This window comes from Phaseolus vulgaris, chromosome 1 (genome assembly GCF_051622355.1).
Source record: "Phaseolus vulgaris cultivar YP4 chromosome 1, ASM5162235v1, whole genome shotgun sequence".
NCBI classification, from domain to species: Eukaryota; Viridiplantae; Streptophyta; class Magnoliopsida; order Fabales; family Fabaceae; genus Phaseolus; species Phaseolus vulgaris.
In genome coordinates this window covers 48,868,265-48,882,917 of record NC_143498.1, presented here as the reverse complement: position 1 = coordinate 48,882,917, position 14,653 = coordinate 48,868,265, and the positions used below count along the sequence as shown (strand labels likewise).

The 14,653-nt window shown below is 27.3% G+C and overlaps 1 protein-coding gene across 1 annotated transcript; it reads right to left on the bottom strand.

Moving 5' to 3' along the window:
• On the bottom strand, nucleotides 1–2,416 carry LOC137814590 (NAC domain-containing protein 90). Its single transcript, XM_068617404.2, has 3 exons — nucleotides 2,144–2,416; nucleotides 1,551–1,819; nucleotides 1–668 (listed from the first exon to the last, which is right to left on the bottom strand). The coding sequence occupies exons 1-3, from the start codon at nucleotides 2,295–2,297 to the stop codon at nucleotides 333–335; spliced, it is 759 nt and encodes a 252-aa protein (XP_068473505.1). The 5' UTR covers nucleotides 2,298–2,416; the 3' UTR covers nucleotides 1–332.
• Between the last annotated feature and the right edge of the window lie 12,237 nt (nucleotides 2,417–14,653).

Genomic DNA, 14,653 nt, shown 5'->3' with positions numbered 1-14,653 from the left:
TTACTACCCAATATATAAACAATAAAATTTTTAAAAAATACAAAAATATGACGTGGCAGAAGTCGTGCCAAGTTGGCACGACTTCAGTATAACATGGCAGAGTCATGTCAAATTGAAACGATTTGTATATATGAAGTCGTGCCAATTCGGCACGACTTGCTAAATTTGTATTTTTTTTAAACGGATCCCATTTTAGTAAAAAGCAAAAAAAAAATAACTCATCGTAGTAAAAAAAAAAAAAAAACCCCTACTTCTTCCTTGTGTTTAGTTGAGTCAACTTTGTTGTAGCAGAAGGCATAGATACCTGATAAATTGCACTTAATTCGAACCCTTCATAGTTCCGATCCCAAGAACAAATCCACTTTCTCCCAATCCAAAAAAGGGTCCTTGTCGACATCCATTTGGGTTTCTCCCTGACCGTGCAGGAGGGGTTGGTCATGGTCAAGGTCTCCGGAGGAAGAACTCTCTGGAGAACATGTTGCACTTCTCTCTAACATTTGATGCTTATGATCATCAAAAGACGTTGAGATCGAACCCTTTTCTTGCTCTTCACCACTTTGACCAGTGAAATACCTCACTTTGTTCCTCCTCGCTGGTGGTCTTCTATCAAACGCACGCAAACACTTCGATTTTTTGTACACTCTGCATAAACTGAATTCCTTCCTTAACTGCAAGTAATTAACATGTATAATACAGTGAAAAGATTAGTTATGTATATATATTATTTAATGTGTATAATATAAAAACTGCATTACATATCATGTACGTAACACATAATGTTGTATATCTATAAATGAGTACATTTTATTGTATATAAGTGGTGCAAACCTCACTTTATAAGTTGGTTGATTTTATGAGGTTGAGTTAGGCTTAAAGTTCATTTCTTAACATGGTATTAGAGTCATTTTCTTAACGAGAATTTGTTGGGTTTATCATGCCACCCGTTATCGGGTCATTATCGGATCATCCATAACATATATTTTCACGCACGGCACGAGTTGGTAGCCTCAGAGATGTATTAATAAGTGTGTGTAAACTTCACCTTAACCCCTGTTGAATGGTTGATAATTGTAGACTAATTACCCAGTGAGAAAAATATGGCGTGCTATGATCAGATTTTTTTAATGTACGGTTAGTTCATCACCATATTTTATCATGAGAACCTACTTGACTGTACAATCTCTTAATAATATGAAAAAAGAAGAAGATATTTTCATCATTTTATTTCATGAAAAAACTGAAATTTTAGACAAATAAATGGGATTATGGAGTATCACTTCTCTTTTTATTACTTGAAAAAATTCAGTGAAAGGCCTATGTGTGTGCAGCTGGTTTCCTAAGATTATTTTCGAAAGAAATAAGGATGCTCGATTTGTTTTGTATATTTGGTTTAGAAGGGTGGAGTATTGGTGATTGAGGAGGATGAAGACATTAATGCAGAGAGTAGAGAAGAAAAAGTTGAAAATTGAATTAACGAGAGAAGAAATTAAATAAGCAAAGGCAAGAATTATAATACCCTAATGGTTAGTTTTTAGAGGAAGATGGTTCACCTGTGAATCTTTGATGGCCGTATACTCGTTCATCTTCCAATCAGTTTTGGCTCCGTTTGGAGCCCTTCCACTGTAGAAAACCATTGTTCTTTTAATGCCTATGATGCGATTGTCGGAAGAATAAACATGATTTGGAGACCCTGTGGCTTTCCAGTACCCTGTGGTTGTCAGACGTCTTGGTCTTCCTCCTCGAGCTTCACTCTCTTGCCTCGGAATGAAAAAAAACCATTGTTCCGCCGTGTCTCTCAGACTCGCCTCTCCTGAGATTTCTGCAAAACCCAACACCAAAATTCAAAATCAAAGTATTAATAAACCAATCACAATACATATTTGACCCGGAAGGTAAGTATGTGAGTATGCAATTGATATAAAAAAAGAAGTTAAACGAGAATTATGCATGTGAAAATAATGTTTGACAGAGGAAACCCAAAAACATCCTTGACTTGCACCTTTCTTAATGTTAGTGAATCAAATTCACTTGCCAAAACTAAAGTATATCTTCCTTTGTAGAATCTTAGCTCCATTTTGATTGAAAGGAGAAAGAAAATGAGGAAAAAAAAAAGAGAAAGATAAGAAGAGTATAAGGATTTTACGTGGGAGTTGGGTGGGGTTGTAATCGTATATATCAACCACTGGAATAACACGATTCATGTCATCTCTTTCTCCTTCGAGTTTATTATGAAGATAGAACGAAATCAGCTCCTCTTCTGTAGGGTAGAAACGATAACCTGGTGGCATAATTTCCATCTTTCGATCACTTTATCATACACTTGTATTCTCTCTCACCGATATGTGCCGTACCAACAAGGAGAAAATTTGTTTTCTTCTTTATTGGTGTAGACCCATTCTCAAGCACTACACCTCTCAGTGATGTTATATATATAGAGAGAGATTAACAGGTACTGCTAGCGGTTTTAGAGAATTAACAGGGTAGGTGCTATAGAAGTAACATGGTGCTGAGCCACAAATGTGAGAAGTCTAATAAAAAAAAATTGTTAATTGAAAAAATGGGAATTATTTTTATTATATTAAAATTTAAATTTGTATAAATGGGATTTTATTTATTATTTAAAAAATAAAAAATAAAATATTTTTTATATTTGACTTGCTATATGTGTGAAAATTAAAGCACGTGGCCTGGAGAAAGTTAGGCAAAGGTGGTAGTAAAAGACAAGAAGGGGCGTCGGGGTGAAAGGAAGAAGAAAAGGAAGTAGCGTACTTTGGTTAATTTGCCAGGAAATTTCCACTCCACGCGCTTACACCGCGTTGCCATTATTCTGCTTCCGTACTTTTGAAAATTCAGATGCTGCTAGGTGCATTCCATTTTTTATTTTTCTTTTATAGTTCAGTTTTTTTTTTTTTTATATAAAGTTTTCGTGTTAGGCATCATTATGCAACTTGACATCTCAGTTAAACTAACACCTCATGTAACAACAATCATCTGCCATCACATGAAAAAAATATTATTAAAAGAAAGAAAAAAAAAGAAAAAACAAAAATATGGAAGACTAGACCAAAACTCATATGTTAACAAAAACGATGTAGATTATACCTATTCATAAAGAATTCTAAGAACAGACTAGCTGGGAGTCTTTATACCAATGAAATGATTCTCTATAAATAAATCCTAAATTAGCCAACTTATCAGCACACACATTCCTTTGACGAAAAATGAGTTACCTTAAACCTGATTGTCCCACAAAAATTAAGACAAGTATTTCATCGAGGATATCTTTATAACCAAAATTAAATAAGTATAAGTGAAAATAAGTGAAAAATAAATGATAATTTGTGGACTAATGTTATATTTATTTAATTTTTTAATTATTGAAGTATGTTTTAATATTTTAATATAAAAATAGTAAATTTATTTATAAATATTTTTACATCAATTACTATTTTAAAGTATTTAATTATTTTTATTATTATTACTTATTTATGAATTATATGTTGATTTTATTGAAAACTAAAAATTTAATGTAGTGATAAATGATATTTTACTAATATCTTTGTTTCTATATTTGTTTTAATATTTGAATTTGTTCAAATATTTTTCATCAGTTACATTTTTATATATAGAATTATTTTATTGTATATTATTTTTCAATTATTATTTTTATTATTACTTATTTACGAAATTTATATTTAATTTTATTAAAAAATTAAATTTTGTGTAATGTTAAATGATAATTTGTTGAGTTAAAAAAATATTAAATTTATTCACTTTTTATTTAGAATTGTAATCTGTTACAATATTTAAATTTAAAAATAAAAAAATTATTTTTAAATAGTTTTCATCAATTATAATCTTACAATATTTAATTGATTTGTTGTATTATATTTTTAATTATTTCTATTACTACACATTTAAGAATTGTGTATTTTGTTTATGGAAAGCTAAAAATTTACGTGCAAAATTGTAATTTACTAAGGTGAATTATATTTGCCATCTTTCAATAATAATAGTTGAGATATGTTCTAATAAGGTTAAGGATATGTTTAGATTGGAAAGAGAATGTGTAACAATTTATACCGATTTGAGAGAAAAGTGTGAATAAAGTGATTGTTTAAATTAAGGTATGTTATGAGAAAAAAATTATTTAAGTTTGCCAGTGATGCAACAATATTGTGAGAAAATTTTTAATTTTTTAAGAAATTTAAAATATAAGTTTATAAATTTATCATTATCTTTAAAAATAATTGAATAATAAAATATAAGATATTTTTGTGTAGATTTAAGTTAATTAAAATTTTGTAAATTTTTTTTTATAGTTGAAAAAATATTTTTTTTAGGAATACAAATTGTTTATCATTGTCCAAACACGAAAAGTTTTTATAAGAGTAAATTGTTTCGCTATAAATTAAATTATAATATTAAAAATTATAAAAAACATTAAAAAAACATTTAAAGTATAATAAAAAATATATTAAATACATTTTTTTAGAATAAAATAAATAAATAACTGACAAATATAATAATATGATATTTTGACAATTTACATCTCCTCTTGTCATGCTTGATTGCATGTCACTACTCATAAATATTATCAAGATTAATATATAACTTTAATATTTAAAAATATAAATTATTAATTGTTTATATCTGAAAAATTATTAAATAAAAATGAATAATACTTAAATAATCATAATTATAAAAAAATAATTAAAAATAATTTTTTATATTATTATCATTGTATAAATTTATGTTTTTATTATAAATAATTATGTATATTTATTATTATTAATTGTTAATATTTATTTTTATTAATAATATTATTAAATATTATTTTATTATATTATATTATATAATAAATTATATATAATTGATTATATTTGTATATATATAAAAATAATATTTTTAAATTAATTTAATATTAAATTATAAATAAAAATATTATATTTAAAAAGTATTATGAAATTTGAATCAATAATATAAATAAAATATTTTATATATTTATAAATAATTAACAATTATTATCATACACAAGTAGTAAGGATAACAACTAAGAACATTAAGTTATCTATTTTTTTCTTCGCAATTTGTTAGGCACATAGGAGAATGGAGAAAAACAACTTCCACGTCTTTCCACGCTCACAATTTCTAGAAGATAAGTGGATACAGATGTATAGTATCCGTGCATTTCTTTATTCTGAAACATTACTGCGCTAAAAACAAACATTGCTTAATTGATATTATAAATGTGATATAGAATCTATTTTTTCATTTTAATAATTAACCTATAAAATTATCATATGATAAAAAAAAACTCAAACATATATATTTAACTTAGCATGATTTCATATTTTTTTATAACAAATTACTTTTATTATGTTTCAATTTTACATTCTCATGTTGACATAAATATAAACTAAATGCATTACCGGTCGTTTAGTATTTTTTCGTAAAAATCTTAAAGACTTGAAAGTACAACAAATGGCACAACATATTACATATTTTTTTTTTTAATTCAAATATATATTTGTTCTGGAACGAGTGTAGGGGTATAGAGAACGACTATTCTGTTTCTATTTTGGGTAAGTTGTTATCATTCTAAGTTTCATGTTTCTTCTTTCTTTTCTCGGTCGTCTGATCTCATAGACGGGGATGGTACCTGCAAAAGGCACTTCAACACTCAACTCGGTCAGGGTGTCGACACTCGGATGTCAGAGTACTATAGATAATGACGTACCTGGTTCTTGGGGTTTGTACTATTTATATTACCTTAATGACTCTTTGTTGGTGGACAAGATTATGGGGTTGATTTATGTTTAGGATTGTGTTAAATAACCTTTAATTGTATATTAATCCTGCTGACTTGGTCAACTCATGGATTGTCGCCATAAGTCGGTCGATCACATGTCATCATGTGACCTTCTCATGATATTTGATTGATTGAATGGTTAAGTTCTTGACCGACTCACGGAAGTCGATTCGATTGCCCGAGTATAATATCTATTAAAAGAAATATCTAATAGTAAATTATATTCCTTTAGTTTGTAAAAGTTAAATATAATTTTCTCTGTACAATAACATAACTATGTTTATTACTTGGGCATGGCCATAATTTATCGCGTCATCATTCATCTCCCATGTTCGTGCGTTTGGGGCGGTAATTGCGACGTCAATTATGCTTCTGAAAATGATTTAATTAGTTTATTCAAAATTTATTTTCTTTTATGCTGTGATTTGATTACTGAGGAAGTGTTTTGAATTTTTAATGAAAAAAAACCATTGAATGAACACAGTTATATTTAAAATTATCTAGGGGCTTTAGTTAAAGTTTATATTAGAGTCTTAATTTATATGTAATTATGTTCATTTTATCTAAAACAAATTTTCCATGGATAGCACTTTATATTATAAAATTTGACTAGTTTTACATTCATTCATTGTGATTGACATTATGCTGCGTCACAACAAAAATGAAACAAATTTTGAAGCTAAACTTTAAAATACGAAATCGATATTATGTGTGGTGTTAATGTGAAACTTTTTTGCTTATTTTTAATTGCATTAGAAAAGTGTATATGGGTCATCACTTAAACTAGCTTATTACAAATTGTTCTATTAGGTGGATATGTACCTTCTATCTTTATCCTATATGCACTTCAATGATATTTTGTATTGTTGACCAAAAAAGAGACTTACCTATCTGAAATTGTAGTCCCAACTTGGACGTTAATCCCTGTTAATTATTTTGTAGTGTAGCTTATGAAAATAAAAGACTTTGTTGTGGTTAATTAAAATACAAAAGTGATTAACATAATTATCTCTTGGATAGTTATGACTTTTGTTAATCATCACTGAATATAAACTCTACAAATGCTTGCAAAAACATGTGCGCAGGAGTTATTATATATATTCCTTTTAGGTTGATGTATTGCAAAAGAGAAAACCCTTTTGAAAATGATTTTGTATAATATAACATAAGAGGAATCTTAACAAATTATAAGTATTTATTTCTGATTTAAATTTTTATCACCGAGTATAATTTTTTATTTTGATAAAATATTTAAGTCCAAGTTAATTTTGTTTATCAAATATTTAAGTTCAAGTTATTTTTTTTTTATAAAAATACATTCAATGGAGTTCAATTAAATATTGGTGACTAAGTCAAGTCTAATGATCAAAGTTTATTATATAAAATACATGAGTTAAAAATATATTTTCAAAAGGTTAAACAAAGATGTATGTTAAAGATATCTTAATTAGTATGTGTCTCTTTTTTTTATATTCACTACAAGACAAAAAGTAACATATTAAAGTCGGTAAAAAATGGATAAAATGAAGAAAGAAGTATACGTTAATGTGTTATTTGCATTCAAGTAGTCAAAATGTTTTAAAAAGCTAAATGTTTTTGTAATTTAGCGTGCATTGGAACACTAGTAGCGTCTGTCAAATGAACATAAAAAAGAAGAAGAATATTTAATTATAAAACTTTTGCAAACAATATTATTTTGAAAAAAAAATAATAATAAAACTTTTGTGATGAGCCCACGACAGTGTCACCACCCCTCCTCCAGTGTATTTTGAATAGGACTAGGTAAAGAGCAAGAAAATTTATTACTCAATGTGACTTCAACCTCCACCGCCATGTAAGTGATGGTAAAAGCATCTTCAATAAGAAAAATTATGAAATAAAAATTAATTTTAAATATTAATTTTTTTTATATTTAATCATTAGTTATCAAAATTTTAATTATTAATTATTTTATATTTTTAATTAGAAACTAATTTAAAATTTAAAATATTAACAGTTAAAATTTTAATAACTAATTTAAATACAATTTAAAAAATATTTTATAAATTTTATTAATAATAAAAAATACTTTATGTATTAATAATTTTTAAAATAATATCTAATCAATAATTATTTATTTTTAGTATCTAAATTTAATTTTTATTAAATGATTTTGTTTTAATGTGGCCAATAGATACGTCAATTTCCACTACAAGATTGACGGTTTATCTCAATCTCCATCTCTACATCACAATTAGAGTTTAGGGTTTGTTCATTATTATATTTTTCATTATCATATTATCATTATCACAACATATTTTTATTTAGTTTTTATCGTAATATACATCCTAAACACTAAATAAAATTAATGTTTATTGTTTTATATTATATTATTATTCCTCATATTATATTTTAGTTATATATATAAATAAAGTGAATAAAAATTGAACATACAGTTATGATTACAAATAAATGATATAATATTAAAAATATTATTATATATTTTATTTATTTATTTATAATATTATAGAATTTATAATATACAAAAAATCGTATATATTCAGTTCTAGTTCTTTCATAACTAATTAGTATTGTAATAGTGTCGTGTGTAGGTATGAGGCATAGTGAGTTTGAATTCTACATTAGACACTTTTTATTCAATTTTCAAAACTCTGTTTGAGTGTTATTTTGGCGTGTTAGTGTGACGTCTAGAAAGTTAAATGTGAATTAAGAATTACCTGCTTGATAAGTTAAATGAATCAAAAGAGATGAAAAGTGTAATAGAAAACTTGATAACGGGTTTGGTCATTGTGGTGGACAATGGCACTTTGTCCACGAAATTATTGATGACTTGGGTTGAAATTTTGACTTGGAAACTCTGTGTTGTGTTGTCCATAAATATTTTGAATGGGGACCTGAATTCTTCTGTGTCTGAACTGTTTAGTGTGAAACAAGACAAATATACGTGTTTTTGCAGTTTTCAATAGGAATTTAGATACTATTTTAAATTCTAAATTTTGGTAACAATTTTTTTATAGATAATATTAATTTAAAAATTATTTATTAATAATATAAATTAATTTAAAAATTAATAATTTTTTTAATCTTTAAAATAGTATTTAATTTTATCAATATAACAATTAATTATTTTTAATTTCTAAAATTGATTTCTATTTAATAATTTTTTTATTAGTATTCTATAAACATTTTCGATATGAAAAGTTTTCTTTAACATTATCCTTCATTAAATACATCTAATTAACAACTAATTTTTCTAATAAAATATTATATAACAATAAAATAATAATAAATAAAGTTGTAATGGGAATGTATAAATTGAGGAAAAAATTGATTTTTTTTTATAAGATAAAAAGTAATTTTATATATATTTGTTTTAAGAAATTATATATATTTTTAAAAATAGTTATTGCATGAATTAATTTTTTAAATTTTATTTATTTATACAATTGTTGTATAGTCACTATGAAAAGAAAGATGTTTATGGTTATCACCCTTGACATGATTTTTTTTAATAAAAACATTGGTTGATTAAGGAAGCTCGGTTGATATATTATTGGATGTCTCATTGTCAGCTAATACTTCTTCACATTTTTTCACACTTCATCTAGCCATGACATTCACCCTTTAGTCTTGGGAGACAAAGTCATGGTACATGTTGACCAAAAAATGACTAAAGAATGCTACAAAATCATTATGAACATGATTCCACTACCAAGTCCATTGTAATCCACAACCAGCTGCAAATGACAATATGATTGTGATGATCAACCTTAAGGCCTATGTTAACAATATGTATGTGTAAATTCGAGTGATGACACAACCCTTCTCCAATTGGGCAAATCATAGCAAAATAGGAAGTTAGGGTCATCATTGTCGGATGAAAAATGAAAAGATGACTCTTGAAATCCATTGAAAAAATGTTGATTTAGTTGCATGGATTGCAAATGAGTTACGTCCAACTAAGATAGAGGCGGAAACACATATTGACGATTCGTTCAACAAAAAAATGTGCTAGTGTAGGTGTCATGTTTAAAACACAATATGAAGTATTAATAGTCGGGATAGTCATAACTTGGGATATGTCAGCATGCAAACTTTTATGTCAAAGTGATTCCCAACTCATAATAGATTTTGTTAAGAGAGTTTCGAGCAAATGACACAGTCTTACTCAAATACTACCACAAATCATTTGGAATGTTACTGGACTTAGAAGAAAGAATAGTGAAATATATTTATCGATAAGATAATTCAAGGGTTGATCTATTGTCAAAATTGGCAAGCATAAAGAAGAAAGGTCAACAATCATATATGATTAGACGAAATTTTGTGTCACCAACTGTTGATACAAATGAATGTCTCACAATAGAGCACAATGACACCTTGATGAATCCAATATTTAACTTCTTACAAAGAAGGGGGTGCATCAATAGCAAAGAAAAGGAAGAAAAGGCAATAAAGATAAAAGTCTCCCGATTTCTCGTCACAGGAGGGAACTTTTTAAAAAAGAGGCTCATTGGCACTCTTTCTAAAATGCATTACACAATCACAAGTCAAGTACTTCATGGAAAAACTACACAAAAATATATGTAAATTTTATAGTGAAGGGAGACAATGTTCATAAGCGTGTTGAGAATGTACTACTATTAGCCAATTATAAAAGAGGAGTTTGTTGAATAGACAAAAGTCAATCTCAATACATACCCCATTAATTTATTATATATTTATTATTTTAATTTATTCTTTAAGGTAACTCGATGTCTCTATAGATACACTCACCCATTGATAAGAAAAATCGGATGAGAATACATTTACGAGTGAAAAGAAAAATGAGTTATTGTAAATTGTAGTAATGAATTGATATTTTAATATAAGAAAACTGTAAGACTTGCAGTTATACATATTCAACGCAGTGGCACTCTACAAGTTCTGCGGTAGTCTATACGAAGCTCTATAAGGTGCACCATGAAGACAATACTTGAAGAAGAAAAAATTGAAATTAGTATTATTAGGCATATTAAAATTGTAAATTATGGTTAGAGTGCAATAAAAGGAGTAAACATGGCTTAATAAAAGTAACATGATTTTTACTATCAATTGATAATTCGAGATCACGATTTAAAAAAAAAAAAAAACTAAGTGAATAAACTATCACAACAATATTATAAATTTATTACTATAATTGTAAGTGAATTTGTCTCAAATTGAGTAGGAATGTGTCTAGAAAACAATGTATAAGAAAGAAGACTCGCATATTCAATATCTTAAAAATTTTGGATTGAAAGTGATGTACTGATTTTTTTATATAAAATGATCATGACTCGTTGGTGTCAAAAGAACCCGTATTTTCTCACATACATTATGTTGCATTTATTCTTAAGTTTTATACCTTTATATTTAAATATAATTTTTGTTCATAAATTGAATAAATTTTAATTTTAATCTTTATAATTGTTTTCTTTACATTGAATTTCTTTACCAAAATGCATTCATCTTCTTGGAAAGTTTGAGTGAGTCTCTTTCAAATAGACCGAGAAGTACTTTTTTTCTTCCGCAACAAGTTATACCATTTAGCGGTCGAAAACAACGTGACGTTTTATTTTTTAACGATGGATAGACTGAATCAACTACAATCTGGATATAAGTCTTTTTGGTCAATAGAGTTTACTACAGAACATCTATTTTAGTTATTCAATCAAATTAATACCTGAAAATTTAATTACAACATAATTTACCTTGCATTTCATCGCAATCTCATTTCCAAGTCTTCTATAGCAATTTTTAGCATTGCGACACTATCCTTACAAATTTAACTGTTTTGAAACTTTCTAGCTTTTTACCGATCATTTTTAAGTTATGGATAATGTCGTCACCTTATTTAAAATAACTTGCTCATTTTAAATTAGTCTCTAGTTAATTAAAAAAATATATATATTTTCGAATTGAAACTTAGATTATTGTTTTAAAAATATTTCAAAACTTCTGAACCGTATATTATTATTATTTATATGCTTAGATATATTTTTCATTGAGTTGTATTATTCATATTTTAGTTTTCAAACTCCAACCCTTGTCTTGTGATATTTTAAAAAAAATAGTAAGTTTTTTAATGAAATAACTATAATTTAAAATAAAAAAAAGTCTTTTTAGTCCATTAGAGACTAAATTAAAATATGAATGACTTCATAATTACCAGTACAGTAAATTTAATCGTATGAAAACTCTTAAAACTCAAAGGAGTATGGTAAAATTTATCATTTTGTTAAAGCATTCGTGATTCTTCGGACCATATTTCCTAGTATCATCCCGATGTTCATTGCTATACCATCATTTGCTCTGTTATACTCAATGGACGAGGTAGTAGTAGATCCAAGTAGGCAGAACTCGAATAAGCCCAGAGACAAATTTTGGGCTAAACATAGGAGGCGGAAGTCTGTTTCTCCCTGCACCTCCATATCTTCTTCTGTCACCCCATATAAAATGTGAAAATACTTTTTTATCCTTCTTGTGTCAGTCCCGTAGAGTAGTTTTCGAATTATGTAATCTGGATACGCATTTGAAAAAACTCTTCTGGATTACATAATTCAAAAACTAAAAAAAACTTCTAAATTATATAATCCGAAAACTAATCATTGCATACGAAAAAAGACTTATGAATTATGTAATTCAAAATATTACATACAGATATTTTAGAAAATACGAAAATATATGAAAATGAAAGAAAAATCTATGGGCAAGAAGAAACAGTCCAGGAATTTGAAGGGTATCATGACTCACCCAAAAGAGAAAAAACAAAGACACTGTAAGCCAATAAAAAATGGGGAAAAACTTGAAACCAGTGTCTCAGAGATTGAATAAAAAATATCTATTTTAAAAAATGGTTTTACATATACATTCTTCTTTATTTCTTAAAAATGTTTAAAATATCTGTTTTAAATATTTATTCTTGAAACCATATTTTGATTACAGGTTCTGAAATTTAGTTCCATTCCAAACGAGCATTTAATATATACCAAAACCAGATTTCGAAATGTATTCAAATTTTAATTTTAGGCAAATTCTTCCTACACCCAACATTTTTGAACCTGCACCCAATACAATTTTAAAATTTCGAAAATACCCTTTATTCCAGAAATCAAAATCCAGAATAGATAATAATACATTCTGCAAAAATAAATACTAAAGAGTTATGGCAATTTCTCCCTCCACCATATGAATTTCAGCATGCACCTAATCAGCTCTAGAAGATGACAAAAATACCCTTCTAAATGGTGAAAATAACCTTACACAAAAATGGGAAAAATTATTTTTGAAATTTTTATCTAAAATATTTTGGATTTCAATTTTCGGAACATATTTTTGAATTCTGAATTTTTTTATCCAGTTTAGTTGTGTTCAGAATTTTTTTTCCAGCATGTATTTTTTTATTTCTCAATTATCATTATTATTTTGGATTTTTTAATTTGGAATAAGGGTAGTTTTGAAAATTTAAAAAATTGATATGGTGGTGGAGGTTAAAATTGATATGGTGCAGGAGGGTAGTTTTGAAAATTTATAAAATTGATATGGTGCAGGAGGGTAGTTTTGGAAATTTATAAAATTGATATGGTGGAGGTTAAAACTGATATGGTGCAGGAAGAATTTGCCTTAATTTTAATGCTCACTGATTAATTTCTAAAACATGATCCATTTATATATTTTAAAAAAATATGTATTTTATTAAATAAATTCCTAAAATTTTAATTTTTATCTGGAAATTATTTTTACTGAACAAAATTCCCACATATATTTTCTTAAAATTTATTAAAATTACAGGAAACCAAAATTAGTTGCGGCCCATATATACCAAAACCATGAGGCAATTGCTTCTTGCACCATATCACTGCACCCGATTTCAGTGGAAAAGACGAAACTATCCTTAAAAAAAATTTCCGAAATATGTGTTCCGGATCTTTTTTTCCGGAACAAAATTTTATATTATGAATTTTTTTATCCAGAATGAGTTTCTCATTTTTGTTTCTGGATTTTTATTTCCGAAACACAATAATCTCTTTTCCAGATTTTTTTTTCCAGAATGTATTATTTATCAATTCCGGATTTTTTTGTCTGGAATAGAATTTTAAATTTTATTTCCGGATTTTTATTTCCAAAACTCAATAACAACTTCCGGATATATTTTTCCGGAATATATTATTTTTAATTCCGGATTTTTATTTTCGGAATAAAGGGCATTTTTGGAACTTTAAAAATTGTGTTGGGTGCAGGTTAAAATGTGCGGGGAGCATTTGCCAAACCATGATATAGAAAGCCCAAAAAGGGTAATCTGGTCTTTCAGAATATCCATGAGACTATATATACCCTCGTTTCGTTTCCACAGTCATTAGGGTTCTTCGTTCTTTACGGCTTTTCAGACAACATTTTTGTTTTCTAATAATGTAATTGTTTGGTGAATCTATTTTCTATAAGCGCTGCCCTTAAGATCGCCTTCCCAATTTATCCATGGAAGCGTGTCGAGTCATAGCAGCGCCATATCAACACGCTTTGAGGTTTCTCTTTGGGGTTTCCCTTTGAGTCATCTTTCTTCCACCTTTTTCTTATCAAGATTCATTGAACCCTTTGTATTACACTGGAGTTTGAATCTCCATTTTTGTTGATCTCTATGGCTACTGGGAATTTCCCAGTATGCCCTCTTTAGATTCAACTAATGTGAGTTCAACTCCTTTGTTGGGTCTTATATCAGTGCTTCTGTCTCTGGTGGGAACATTTCACGACTCGTTTTTTGTTTGTTCTAGAGTTGTTTATTATTGTGTTCGGTTTATTTATATATTTATTTCAAAGGAAGCA